Source organism: Vanessa atalanta, chromosome 30 (genome assembly GCF_905147765.1).
Source record: "Vanessa atalanta chromosome 30, ilVanAtal1.2, whole genome shotgun sequence".
NCBI classification, from domain to species: Eukaryota; Metazoa; Arthropoda; class Insecta; order Lepidoptera; family Nymphalidae; genus Vanessa; species Vanessa atalanta.
In genome coordinates, this window is record NC_061900.1 from 468,420 (window position 1) to 484,577 (window position 16,158).

The 16,158-nt window shown below is 31.6% G+C and overlaps 1 protein-coding gene across 1 annotated transcript in view; it reads right to left on the minus strand.

Moving 5' to 3' along the window:
- The window catches only part of LOC125075320 (M-phase inducer phosphatase-like), a 33,307-nt gene extending 18,365 nt beyond the window's left edge, over nucleotides 1-14,942 (minus strand). The window contains exon 1 of the mRNA XM_047687048.1: nucleotides 14,790-14,942. Coding sequence (XP_047543004.1) covers nucleotides 14,790-14,839 — 50 coding nt within the window. The 5' untranslated portion in view covers nucleotides 14,840-14,942. The remainder of the gene's footprint in view (nucleotides 1-14,789) is intronic.
- Between the last annotated feature and the right edge of the window lie 1,216 nt (nucleotides 14,943-16,158).

Sequence of the window (16,158 nt, forward strand, 5' to 3'; positions counted from 1 at the left end):
TTGAACCCAACATACAGCAGATAAAGACTTTCTCTCCGATTCTTCTATAGAATCTGCATTCGAATTCTAGTAAGTACATTCAAATTTAACTTGTAAAATGACGTTTAATTACTGTGTATATTTTTTATTCAAGTAGGCTTAAAAAAGGTTCTTTTGAATGGTCATGTTAGTGGTGAAATAAATGTAAACCAACGTTCAAAAAGTAGATTCTACCGAGAACCGGCAAGAAACTATGTAGTTACTATTTTCCGTCATTTTAATTATGTCAGTAAAGAACAATTAAATGGATATACAAGTACACGCTTTTTTAACTTAGTATTAAGTAATATGCCTTATTTATAATTTTTTTTTTTACAAGAGTTTTAAATTTTTTAATACGCCAAAATGAAAGATTTATTTTTTGTCAAATAATATTTTGAATCGTTGCTTAGATACATAGATATAATTAATAAGATTTGTATGTTGAAATTAAATATAAAATTACAACGGTAAATAAATTCGTAACACCGAAAAAAATCCTTGAGAACAGTATCTTTATTCAATGAACGATATACAAGACGGAGCCCTCAGGGTCACGACCTGTCAGACAAAAGCGCGCCATTTCCCGTGCGAATTTAGATCATCTTGCCTATTGTTGTAATTTTTTTTTTTTTACGGAAGTAATATAGGGTTTAAAACGTCTCACCGTATTTATTGTGTCACGAATTATTATCTGTGGGTTTCTCAAGCAGATGGGCAGTTTGGAAATGGACCATTGCGTTCGATATTTTTTTTCTATATCGATTATTGGGGGATAATTTAAATAATATTTTGTATTCGTTTGATTCGAGTCCAGGTGTAGAATTACCGAAAGGTATGAAGAAGAAACTAATTTTACTTATTACATCGTGAGAATTTGTTTGGACTTCAGATGGACTAGATATTCCACAGCTGCCCAACGAAATTATTCTCGTATAAAATAGGTAAACTGGTAAATGAGATGTGAGCGCTTAAATCATCTGTTATCTCATCGATACAACCCTGGGAACTTAGTTATGTCCCCTGTAATACTAAAGTTTGGCGGTGGAATCGTCTGCTTAATCTTGAACGAAGATATCACCAAGTACAATTATAATCTCTACAACGCCCAAATCTCTGAATGAATAAAAATGAAATTTACCACAGAGGTAGATAATGTTTTCAAGAATAACATGTACTTTTTTAAAGTCTTTATTTCTTGCAAACTATTAATTATAATCTAGGTTTAGTTTACCCCCCAAATTAAAATTTCTTATCGTACTTTTAACTTGACAATTAAGTAAAACAAATAGAGCCCTTTAAGTTAAGTCGTGATAACGTTAAATAAACATTAACGTTTGTTCTGTTTAAGCACAGCTTAAAAATGTGTATGCATATCTATACTAAGCGTTATATTTACAGCATAACTCGGGTTGAATAGTTCATGTGATAAGCGATGCTTGTTGGAAGCTGGCTGGCGGCCGACGATGGCATAGTTAGCTAGTTAACAACAATAAATTTATTTAATGTTGTTAATTTTTTAAAGTATACTGTTACAACGTCTTTAGTATCTTCATTTTATAGTATTTTATTAAATGTAAACAAGCCGTTTCGAATGTAGTATTCTAATGAGAAAACTTAATCCCATCATCCCTTAACTGGGCAAAGAGGTTTCCAGCTAAAACGCTGGTGCGTTTCACAACCGGATATAGATACAAGCAAACTAGATGAGAGATATCTGTATATTATAAATGCTTAAATAACTCTCTGTCTCTGTCTGTCTGTCTATCTGTTGTTCTTTCACGGCCAAACTATTAAGCCGAATTTGATAAAATTTGGTAAAGAAGCAAGTTAAATGGCTAATGCCCAACTTGTAAAACGCAAGCAAAGCCGTACACAGTCATAAAATGGCGTTTGTTTTTGAACCTGTTATCTACACTTACGGTATGCACTATCCACAGAGCTTAGGTAGTACATTAAAAAGGTAGTCGTTTTGAAACTTCATAATAAGGAAGTAACAGTTTGACACAGATAAAAAATAAGTTTCAAAGCATAATGTATGTACCGTATGCACATGTATGTTGAGAGATTAAAACTTCCTTTGATAAACGGCCTAGTATCAGGATGATTTGTTTTGTTTATAAACGCTGTACTAGATTTGGTACACATGAACAGACACAAAAATTTAAAAAAAATATGTCTAAAATAGTTAAATTCATTTAATTTAAATTTGGTGATCAAATTTACACATTGATTATTATAAAATTAACTAATCTGTACACTTTAATATGTTATATATTATTAAGACATATATAATATCACTTAATCATTACGAATAAAAAAATCTTGGCTGAAAAATTAAGATATCATACCAAAAAATTCAATTAATAAAAATAAAAAAAAAACTGTCAGAACAACCTCAAATGAACTTTCCTCTGAATACATTACGTAACCTTAGATAAAAATTCGAGACGCGAGCGAGAATAGGATCTTTGAAAAAAAAAACTCGCTCTATGGTTTTAAAAAAAGGAAACGATAAACTGGCTTCAACGGTCGCTCAGCCATCTTTTTCTAACTCGGCTCTCCCACGCAATCGATTCACCTAGTCTGGACCGTGACGTTACTTGTAATACTCCAATCCCAATGAAATATTTGTTTAAATAGCGTTACCTTTTATTACTCTTAAAACAAATGTTTAGAAATCAACTTTCATCAATCAATCAACAAAAACATTTAAAGTCATGTCTGTAGGAACTTTAATTTTCCTGTTTTGCTTCATTACCTATCGTTATTAGTGGTTCAATAAGCATGTATCGTTTACTTTGGATATAGTATAATTGTATGTATGTAAGAATAAGGAATGTAAAGTATAATAAAAATAATCTATACATAGAATAAAATTGGAGTGTCTGTTTGTAATATTAAAATAACCGCGTTTTACTAAATGCATATGTATGTATAAACGGTACATATACCTAAATAACATTTTTTAGAATTTTTGTCTGTCTGTCTGTTTGTTCCGGCTAATCTCTGGAATGGCTGGACCAATTTTGACGGGACTTTCACCGGCAGATAGCTGATTTAATAAAGACTAACTTAGGCTACTTTTATTTTAGAATTATATGTAAAATAATAACAAACTCACGCTCTTTTATTAAATTCAAAAGCGCACAAGGTCGCGTGCGCAGCTAGTAATATATATTATTGAGTTATGACCTTTGGAAATTAGATGTTATGTCTCTTGAGCCTGTAATAACACTCGCTCACTTCAAACCGGAACACAATAATACTAAGTATTGCTGGTAGGTGGTAGAATGTGGTACCCAGTCTGGCTGGCATAAATCTCTATATACTTTTTAAATACAAACGTAAAAATTATCTCACATATATTATAAAGGATTGTGTTTATAAAAAAGCAACTACGTCTTATAGGGCAGACTCTAGATTCCTCTCCGTACTAAATATGGTTACTTAATGAGGAAGTAAGACTTGATACGATTTTAAATGTCCGTTTTGCCAGATATGGCGCTAGCATTAGGTTATATTTATATGTCTTGACTTCTAGAGCACAAAACTCATAATTATTTCTTTGTTATTTTAAAGCGTGATTTAAAGGATTATATTTAAAAGTTAGACACGTTTTTAATGTAGAAACTTTAGATTATATGTCCAGATAGTGTCGCTCTACAAAAGAACTAAAATAGACGAGCCAACTTTATTATCTCGGTGTGCGTGACAGCTGCGCTTTACACTCGCCGAACGTCATACTGCTTTACTAGTGTGCGTGTACTTAGTGGCTAACTGTTGGTCGCTATTTTTTTCGATCCATTCTCAACTTTGAGTCTATATAGACATCAAATCAAAATAATCTTTATTCGATTAGGCTCTTAAAAGCACTGTTGAATCGTAATGTTAGTGTGGAATTCATGTAAAACTACCACCGGTTCGGAAAATAGATTCTACCGAGAATCGGTAAGAAACTTAGAAGTACTCTTTTCCACGATTTAATTACAGAGTATGTCAGTAAAGTACAATTGAAATAACATAGAATGTCTTCGTAAAAAACAAAATGGCTACTTTTTACGTAATAGAACATAACCCGTTCACGGAACCCGAATTAACACTAATTTAAGATTCTAATTGTGTACAGCTGTCTGTCTAATGATCTTGAGGATGTCTTCATCTCAGTTAAGATGTAACGAATGTCTTAAATTAAAGGTTTAAAAAAGTTATCATAAAAAACAAACATGAGTATTAATCTTGATATTTTTATTTAAATAATTCTTTGATATAATAATTGTATAAATCATTTAATCAATCATTTTTTAATGTTTAAATCATTTCAGCCACGAAAAGTCATATACGTCGATAGTTAAGATACATAGACGTATTTCACAATAACTTACATTCAGCCGTAAATATTTAATCCCATCGCATGGTTAAAAACCGTTTCTTAACATCACTAACGGCCATTTTGAAAAAAATGACACTTGCGCAATGTTTGAAAATCATTCGGAACTTTCTATTTACACGTTTGAATTACGAAAACCTATCCCGTTCGAAATTCAAATTTCCAACCGTCGAGACCATAGAGTACTCGCTGACAGAGCATAACTTTGAAGTAACCTCTATTTATAAATGAAACGAATGTTTTTTTAATCTTAGTTAATTGCTTTTAATCTGAATAAAAGTAGTAAGTAAATGTCCCACTGCTGGGCTCCGTCCTCTCCCTTTAGAGAAGGTTTGGAGCATCACGAAGGTTTTCTTCAAGCGCAAGTTGAATCACAAATACATAAGCACATGAAAATTAAATAGAATCTTGGTAAACAGTGAAATACTTCTTCATAGAAGTGACAGTTAGTGACGTCACTTCCTGTAATAGTTTCACCCGCTAATGTGATGAGGTCAATTGCTCGTATCCTCAGTAACGGCTGGTTGGACTCATGCTGCAAGACCGAGGGATTTCTAGTCTAATTGGCAGAAATGGGTCGAGAGAATTACTTGATTGGGTATATTTTTAGAAACAAATTTAATAGAAATCGAGCCAGTATAACTACAGAAACAAGGGACGAAACTTAGTCCCAAAGACGATTTAAGAAACTTCTAAAGTGCCAATATTTATGGTCAACCATCTACTAAAAAAAACAGTCTATTAAGTTTCTTCAAGCTCTCATCCCTCCCCCACCTTACGCCACGAGGGATGAACAAAAAAATAGCCTTTCCCGGGACTCAAAACTATTTTCCTACCACTAAAATCGGTTGACCTTTAAGTAGTAACAGACAGAGTTACTTTCGTTATATTTATCAGTACCGATTATTATATAAATGTATATGTAATTATATATTAATTCACATACACCTATATAAGCGAAGAGCTTTGATATATTACATGTATACGAAGTCGTATTCGTATGAAAGGACGTGACGTTACAAGACTTTTTTTTCTTAATAGTGATTTGGTTAGAACCGCCTCAAACCGGTTTAATAGATCTGTTACATTCCTTTTGAACCGACTTTAAAGTATGGTGTTCTGTTTCCAGTAATACGTATAACATACTAGTTTTAGCCACAGCTTCGCTCGTGTTTTAGGCATCAAACCTATTTGGAATTCAACCTTGCTTTATAATAATTTCACCAAATTCGGTTCAGTAATTTGACCGTAAAAGATCAACAGACACGAGTTACATTCACATTTTTTAATATAGCAGGTGTATTAGACAAATCTGTCATTTAGGTATTCCATGCGATTTTTTAACTGCTCGTTTCGTTTTGCTTCTCTTTATGCTTACTAATAACGGATAGTTATTTTAGATATTAAATAATTTAGGTGTGTTAGTTAAATAAAAAACTTTAAAAAACACGTTGAGTTTTTTCGCCGTTCCTCTTGTCTGAGGAAATTTGTGTATGATTTTCGATGAGATTTCCAGATAGTATTGTACAGATTTTAAGTTTGAATGACTCGACGCAATAAAACTATTTTATAGTAAATGAAAAGGAAAGTGCTTCAATGGAAAAATGACCGCTAAGTCACGCAAGAGTAAGTACTCCGGTAAAAAATGAAGTCATTTATCGGAAGACGTGGAGTGCGACTTCCGTACTAATATAACGGACCTAATTTTCCATCTCGAACAGAAATACGCAGTTTTAAATGAAACACAATATTAAATGGGATTACATTTATTTTTTCTTTTATAAAAATTATATAAAAGGTCTTTAAATAAGATTTTTTTTTTATGCAATTGCTTTTTTTTTAAATTAATATAATAGTTTAAAAGTACGAAACATATTTTGATGCAGTTTATATTATTAACAGAGTGATTCGAGAGGAAGGTTTGTATGTATAATACATGCATATTATTTGAGAGAATAGCGGAGAATTTCGATTTCTTTCCAGCCAGAAAAACACTTTTTTATGTTGGTTCTTCAATCTCAAAGTTACTGTAAGTTTATTGGTTCTGACCGTAGCTTAAAGTTCATAGAACAGATTACTTAGTATCCATTTACTAAACAAAGATATTAAAATCGTGTTAAACTCATTGTACATTTTCCTTAAACGTACTCGAGTAACGTGAACACATAAGAATAGACGAAGCGGTTTGAAAGAATGCCACGTCGTCCGGCAATTTAGGTAAAAAAAATACATCGACGGGATGATTACACGAGATCAGAATGATGCTGACGCGTTGTCAGTTTCTTTGTGCTCCGTGGAGATTTTATTAACAACACGTCCCGGCGTCTCACGATAATGTACATAACATTTTTATATAACAGTAGAACGCCGATTATCCGAATCGTCAATTATCCGAATCGGTCCTAAACGTAATATAAAAAATTAAGAACTAAGTAATTTTTGTTTGGTTTGTTGTAACAAGTTGGAACTAACTGGAGTCCAGATATATTTCAACTGTTATGACTGTAGAAATGTGTTTGTTAAACTGAATAAAGTTCATTCTAAGTGTGACAGTTCGTTTTTCTTTACTACCATTCTATGTGCGTTTATCCGAATCGACCCCTGTTCCAATTACTTCGGATAATCAGCGTTTTTTGTACATCCTTAACTATACTAGATATACTAACTCAATTATATCAATTTTTATATATATTATTACATAATAATAGTAAATTATTTATTTCGACGACCTCCGTGGTCGAGTTGTGTGTACACCGGTTTTCACGGGTAAGTCACTCCGAGTCCCGGGTTCGATTTCCGGCCGAGTCGATGTAGAAAAAGTTTATTAGTTTTCTATGTTGTCTTGGGTCTGGGTGTATGTGGAACCGTCGTTACTTCTGCTTTTCCTTAACACAAGTGCTTTGGCTACTTACATTGGGATCAGAGTAATGTATGTGATGTTGTCCAATATTTATTTATTTATATTTAAATAATTTTAGCTTTGAAAATGGATTTCGATTTCACGTTAAGTAAACTTTTTTTTAATACGGCGTACTCAATAAAGGATTGCGTAGACGATAAAAATGAATTCATAGTATTCGTTATGTCTATCCGGGGTAAGCAATACTTGAAATGTATTTAATAATCTATGTGAAAAAGTGTTACTACTCAGTTTCTTGTCGGTTCTTCTTGGTAGAATCTACATTCCGAATGATGTGTTTTCGAAGTGAGGTTAATACGGTTTTCAGTATTGGACGGAGTGCCTGAAAAAGGTTTAGGTGCATAATTCTACGATTATTAAAGATGTCGGATAAAATCTAAGATATTAAACATCTAATTGATACATTTCGCAGTCTTAAGTCCAGAGGAAATTGAAGATTATCCTTCGTTGAAACGTGACAGCAATCAATTAGAAATTATAATTTACTCAATATCATTTTGATATATATGAGCCGAGATGGCCCAGTGGTTATAACGCGCGCATATAACAGACGAGTGCGGGTTCAAACCCAGGCAAGCGCCGAATTTTCATGTACTTAATTAGTGTTAAGGAAAACATCATGAGGTTAACGTACTTGGGTGTTATGTACTAACTGATATGAATGTACTTTTACCCAATAGCCTTGCACGATAATTGTATAGAATCATAGAACTTCATGGCAACATTAGACGCAAGTCACAACATTAATAAAAGCTGGTCACACCACCGTATAAAATTCTAAGCAGAAAATCGATACTACATTCAGAACAATATATGTTAATTAATTCAAACAAAAATGAACTGTAACAATATGTATTTAAGGTACAAAATTGTGTGGCAATATTAACGATCCCGAATCAACTGGGCAGGTGTCACTTCACCCTAATAAAACGCGCTATTTTTCGATAGGGATGTATTGGGCATAGACAATTTTCGTTTTATTGTTCTAGAGATATGATTATTTATGGGATTGCTATGTAAAAGCGTTATGTTTGTTGCGAAATTATCGCTTAATTTATAGTTGTTTTTTTTTTTTGATGAATTTTAAGTATATTGAATGCGTTTCTATTTCTAAAACGGGTTTCTTTCAACACATTACGATGATAATGTCGATTGTCTATAAAATTATAGGAAAATTAAACCTCGCGTTTTTTTTATTTATACGGTTTTTTCTTTCAAAAAAATGTTATTTAAATTATACAAAAAAATCGCAGACCACAAAAAACCAGCGAAATAAAAAAAAAGAAACAAAATATTCTTTATTTAAGTGATCTTATAAAAGCCCTTTTGAATTTCATGTCAACAAGAAGCTGCACTTCGCAGTTTCACGTGTATATTAAGAACTGCATGATCTTTTGATTACGAGACTATTTGATCGTAATTATTATGTTTGTTCGTACGTTTATATATATTGCTAAGTTACACAAGTAAAGCCGGGACGGTTCACTAGTTACGTACATTAATTACAGAGGGTGAGCATCTGGTGGGTTGAACGAACTGCGGGGGTAGTATCGATCGTGCGCAAGCGCGGTTCTGAACGAAATTTTGATATCAATTTATGTTACAACAGGAACTGATGCAATTATTTGGAGTTTAATTCGTAAATAATATTCAGACTTGGATTATGAATGGTGACATGTTTGTATCCGTCAGTTTTTTACATAAATACGTATGAACTTAGAATCTATTGTTATTAAATTTGATTTAAGTCGACTTAAATAAAGACTTAATTAACATTATAATACGTTATTTATATATATATATATATATATATATGTTTATAAATAACTATTAAATACTGTTTATACATCATTTAAAAAAAAAATATATTAAGTAGCCGAACCAGCGGTTTTATAGCATATATATAACCAAGCGAAATTCATAAAATTTTATGCGGCAGTCATTGCCCCATTTTACCTCGAGGGGTGAATTAAAAAAGCCTCTGTCCTTCGCCCGGAACTCAAACTATCTCCATACGAAATTTCATCTAAATCAGCTCAGCGGTTTCAGAATTAAGAGATAACAGACAGAATTATTTTTGCATTTATAATATTAGTATAAATTTATGTATCACGACGATATCTATGAGGACTAAGCTTTAAGATTTTAGGTATAGTTAATAAATAAATCTAAGTTTGACCTTTTGGCCGAATATTACAATATTTATATAGTAAGATAATTTTCTTATATTTATATGACGTCTCAGTAAATGGGTATTTTATATTTTAATGAGTTTAAAAAGTTCAAGTTAAATTTATTCGATTCGAAATACCGGTTTTTTCTATATTACTTCTGAACTTGCTTATAATTTTTATTACTGGCAATAATAACATACTTGAAAACGTGCAGTTTTGTAACTATAGAGTCAAGAGATAACACGAGTTAATATTTTTACAGCACCATTGTTTATGGGAAGCGACTTACCATCGGTGGCCCATTTGCTAGCCCTTTACCAACTTTGATAACAGACAGATATTAAAGAGTATATTAATGATGTTTTTTTTATAATTAAGTTAAAAACTATATATTATAAGTGTTTATTAATATAAATTAAATATTCAAAGGTCAAACGACGCGGGCATCGCCTTTTATTTTTTTATAATCTGCGGTTTAAGTTATACGAGAAGCGCGGGAAATATGACGTTTAAAGTATTTTTTTTTGTAACCTTGGTGTTACGATATTCAGCCTGTGAACGAATTTAAGATGAACATGTGGTTATGTTAAAAAAAAAAACAGCACAAGAGTGATTCTTATGCAACAAACAAATTAAGAAATCATTCAAAATGTCCTCACTGAATATTACGCGAAAAGAACATTATAAAAATCTAATACTATTTCGTTACATTAAAAGAACCTAAATGGAAAAGTAAAATACAATCATTACATTATAAACAACCTCAAATCAAGTTATTATTTTTATCGTTACAGATAAAGAACCTAATTATATAAAACGTAAAAAAAAAAAAATCTTTAACCGTAAATATAATCCGTTTCTTAACTGAAAAAGAATCTATAAAAACCTCTCCGCACTCAATCGTGGTGAGTCCGGTGACCAGTCCGAGTGGAGCGTGACGCGCCGTTAACGTTTGCAACGTACTTTAACGGAGCCATACATATGTTTATTCATAGTCAACGCGTCCTGGATGGGGTACTCACTGCCTGCTTATAACCCACCGCTGGGCTAAGACTTGCACCAACGTGGAAATTTGACAGAACTCCCAAATCGAGCATGAGATACAACACAAATACATAATTTGGCTGTCCCCAAGATTTTACCTTTTAAGGGCGAATCGATCCTTGGAGTTCAAGCATGCATATGACTAACAGACAGAGTTACTTTCGCATATATAATATTAGTATATAAACATATTTTATTCAAAATTTTATATCAACCACAGAACATTTTAGAATCACTTTAACTTGGTCCAAATAAGAAAATGTATTACGTAACTGCGTCAAGCGATTTAGATCTTTAAACATAAGGAAATAAGAGGTATTATTTAATGTGTCCTAGATTGGTTTTTTAATTTTATGTTACTTCAAACATGATAGGGGCCCATTGTGATACACCGCAACCATAAAACAAAACAGAGCTCTATGGTTTGTATTTTTTTGTCTATGTTTTTTTTTAATTATATAGACCAGAAAATAAACCACCTGACGTCACAAACACAGACGTTAAGGTTGAAAGTTCTGTTCTTTACACCGTCAAACGTCTACCAATGTCTATTATAGTTACAGAGACTAACTCTTCCAACCGGAACACAACAATGCTAATGATTGGTTTTTGGTGGAATATGTGGTGACTTTTTTTATGATTTCGATAGGCGGACAAGCACATAGGCCATCCGATGGTAAGTGGTCACCACCGCCCATAGACAATGGCGCTGTAAGAAATATTAACCATTTCATACATCATCAATGCGCCACCAACCACGGGAACTAAGAAGTAAAGTCCCTTGTGCCTGTAGTTATACTGGCTCACTCACCCTTCAAATCAAAACACAACAATACTGCTGTTTGGTTGTAGAATATCTGATGAGTGGGTGGTACCTATCAAGACGGAGAAAGCCCTACCACCAAGTAATCAATGGGTATCGATCAGTCGGGCCGTACCTACCTAATAAATAGATATTTAATTAATTATAATCTCTAAAGATGTCATGTCTCTGGATTTTGTTGTACAGTTCTTTCACTGGCAATGTATATAAACACTGACCACCAGTGGTAGTAGAGGTCCCAATGCGGCATTGCATTGTAATTTATTTTTTCTATCCTTTCAGTATCCATTAAATAAATAGTAATCGTAAAGAATATCGCACCTATATCCTATTCCAATGGAAGTAGGAAAAAAGATAAACAAACCTTAGATTTACGTATTTCCTATGTTTATTCCATTGCTATGTTGTGCAGAGTTTATGATTAATACATATATATTTATTATTCAACACTATTGCACTTAACCACTTATTTCCAATTTAATTTTACTTCCAAAGTTCCGGTAACAGTTTCGTCGACGTTCGAAACGCCATTTTTTCGAAAATCCATAGTGAATATCATAGATTAATCAAAATCTCGACCAATGATATCGCGTCAATTTGCTGTCAATGTTGTTTTTGTCTTTATTCCTATATTCCGGGCTTCCTTTTTAAATAAAAAAGAAAGATCAAGGCATTCTAAATATAGGTAATCTCACGATAAACCAACATCGATAGATGAATTAAAATGATGGAATCGAACCGACGACATTTTATAGCTTATCCTATAAGCCTTGACTTCAGTACTAAGATAAGATGCTATCATAAAATATTAATCAAAGTAACCGCTTCACATCGAGAAAAACGTAAAAAAATTGCAAATAGTTTTGAAATGTCCTAAGTACACATCGAATTGTTAATTTTGATTTTCGACTCTATCCCAATGTATTAAAATCGAAATTCCGTAAGCATAACGTCGATATGCAAAACGGCCGTTCATTCATGATTTAGTCACGAGTGTTGCCAGCCATGAATGCATTTACCCATTATAAATTCATCAGCCGTTTTATGACGTAAACATTCATTCATGTAATGTGAAATGTCAATTTTTATGACGTCACTAATGTATTAAGATGCATTCCATTTTTGAATTATTGAAAGTTACTTTTGATAAACAAACTTTGAAGTAAGGTACAGGATGGGAAATTTACTTATAAATTAGAAGTGTTTTTTAAAACGCTTATAAGAGATTTGTTTATTTTTAAACAGGATATAATTATAATATCGTAATTTGAGTGTTGGATAAGATTAACAACCGAGTTTCAAGCATATTTCGTTTCGATGGTAACAAAGTAATTCAAAATTAATTCAAAAGGACTTTTAAGAACTAACCTTTTTTATTGTAAATGGGTAAAACAAGGAAATAGGTCACGTGACTTTGTCATTGTAAGAAATATTAACCAACCCAGTACATAAAAATACTAAGTATTGCTGTTTGGCTTTAAGCTATATAATGTGCGGGTGGTACCTACCTAGAATAACAATCTTCGTATAGTTTAAGACCCGAATAGTTACACCCGTCATTAGTTGAATTTCTAACGGACAAACGATGTTGTCATATGAACTTAATTTATTTATAGATAGGCGTCTATCCAGTTTCCTGTGAGTGATGTGTTCATTCGCAGCATTAATTTCATGATTAACATCTCCAATAATTAACTAATTGTCTTAAATCTAGGCGTACTACACATGAATAATATACTTACAGCGCTATGATTTCAACTTAACTCGATTGAATTAATTTTTTTCATCAAGACGTATGTGTTCTTTAAAATATATATCTGCAAAATATCTACCATTTTCTTTAAATAATCATAAATAATGATGATATTATGTTTTAATTCGATTTTGTTATTCCCATAGTAGTTTATATATCCTTAAAGTTCAGTAGTCGAGGTCGGATGACATCATAGAATAAAATACACGGGTAAAATAAAGGCTCTATAAATATCGGTTGGCAAATTCGTCTAAGTGTACGGAAATGACAGATCTATGGGTCATGTGATAAATTGTTGACCAATGAAATGACGGAATAGAAGTTAAAACAATTTCTAACCTTAACTTATAAATGAAAATTTTTTTTTTTAATGTGTAACTGAAAAACTACTAAAACATAATTATAACTTATAACAGAAGATACAACGCTTTTCGGAAAATGTTTTATTGTGTACCATTGTCTGCGACTTGCAGTTCCATCCAGATTTAAATTTAGACTAGTCTTGAAGTCTTGAGTAGTGTGAATTTCTTGATACTATAAAATGACTACCTCTTATAAACTATTAACATTTTATCAAAAATACAAGACAAGTTATATTCTTCTTAAACAATACAAAATATAATATAATATTCCCGCAAAACGTGCACAATTCCAAACTTAAGTACCTACGTGACAACACTCATTTCCCGCCAATTGATTCTACATCTCACTCCCACGCTGCATTCTTTCACGGATTAGAAAGAGACGGCAATATAAACATAAATCAGCCATTATGCGATAACATTCGTGTCCGAGATAAAACTTTTTGGTTCACTTTTTTTATGATTTCTCATTCATTTTTAGAATTTAGAAGATTATAAAAATCCTTTTCGTCCGGCTTCTTGACTTTGTTGTTTTTATTTGACTTACAATAAATTATGAAAATTTTACACGTGTTTCTTTAATCGTTCGATTCGATATTTAAACTTAGAATATAGATTCTCACTTTCGTTGTAATGAAATGGAAACTTTCGCGCGCATTTCAACTTTTTTACCAGTCGCAGATATCAAATACGACCAAGGAGGTTATCAAACCTTTTTTAAGTCCCAAGGTCTGAATGACGTAATGTCTTTTTATAGTATTTTCTGCTTTAAATTCCTTACCCATATAGAAATAACGATTTCTAATCTGTATGAAGGAATTCGCCGTATGTCATGTTATAAATAGGTATATTTTTTTACTTTTTATATTCACTTAGCAATCTTGTTTTAGCGTAGTTAAGAAGTGTATAACGACTTCATCATGAGTTAGAGGCGTGGGTTTTAAATCAAATATATTTATATTAAAACTAAGGTAAGGAATATAAGTTTATAAAAAAAAAAAAATCATCTCACTCACTTAACAAAAATTAGTTATCTGTTAAAGAACGTTTCATTGCTCTTTTTAAAAATAGTTATTGTTGTGTTAATTAAAAATAAAACTAGTTTAACTAAGAAGTATATATTATATTTATGATATATTAATAAAGGATACATTATTGTCTTTAATTACGATAATGAAAAACTATATTATCGTCTTAAACAACTAGTTATTTTAGTCTATCTTTTTTAAAGTTATTTGTTTATTTTATACTATATCATTTATATCTTTGCATAGTTTGTTAATGAATGTTTAAAAAATAACATACCCGGAACACTGGCAGTTAATCTCACAGTTCTTGCTGCTTTCACCCCACATTTTATTTAATGCACAGTATCTTACACGTAAAACACAAATCACAGGTTCATTATAGATAATCAGTCTAATAATAAGGAGAGTGTTCCAACCACGATGTTTCTCGCTCCGCGGTCGAATCACAACTGAATTGCGGTGTCAAATCGTCCCGGTTCCCAAGCGGTCCCGGTTCTCCGTAATGTATTCCCGCCGCCCTTGATTCGAGAGCGCTGTGTGAGAAATTTTCTACCATTTCGGTAGAAAAGTTGTAAGTTTTGGTAGAAATTATTATTTGTTAATTAAAAAATATATTGATTACATTATTTTTTTATATATTTCAAATATATCAATTATCTTTAAAAAAAAATTAATTTAATTATAAAAAAAAAAAATTAAAATGTGTTTTTTCCACAAGTGCTTTTTTTTTAAATGACTATTCATCTGTACCTTACGTTTAAAATAAAACTAATTAGTTAATAAATACAATATAAATGAATTATTTTTAATAAGAACAAAGTATAGTCAACCTTACATTATTTTACCATAAATACAGTCTCTAGTAGAGCGCATTGTCTATAAAAATCTCATTCCATTCGAATCCTAGTAATCAATTAGAAAATGAGCCAGAAACATTCTTAAAGAACCTATAACTTCTTCAATTTAATGTTATGTAATTGATATTATTACTCAAACTTTACTGATAACAATAAATGTAAAACTGTCATTGGTTCGGAATGTTCTGTCGAGAAGAACAGGCTTAAACTTAGTAGTTACTCATTTCAAATATAAAAATGTACATGTATCCTATGTAAACAATCTTAGTCCAAGAACACAGAAATCATCCGCTAAATACTTAGGAAACCGAAGTAAACAGAAAACGAGGCGTTGAGTTTTAAATAATGGTCCGTGCAAATGTTGTTCGGCGTTTTAACCAAAAGGGACTTAAGATCTTTCGTTTATTATGATTTATAGCTTCGTAACATGTGTTTTCAACAAAATCTTTAGTTAGAAAGGTAATAAAGATAATCAGTACAGGCTGTTAGAATTATATTATGTATATAAAATAACGTCGAATTTTTCCAGTAAGCCGAAACATTTTTTTAATAATTTGTTTATTTTAAATGATAAAGGCTGTTATTGTTAGGGCGCTGTTAATAAAGAACATAGCATAAAGTTATATCTATTCGTCTGCCATTTTGTTTTTAAAATATAACTGTCAAATTTAATTTATGTTTAAATATCATGCTATTTGAGAATATACATACATAAAACATTATATTGCTAGATAGCTGTCTATCTGTTTTATTCGTTGCAACGTTGCATGTTTAACCTTATTTAGATTA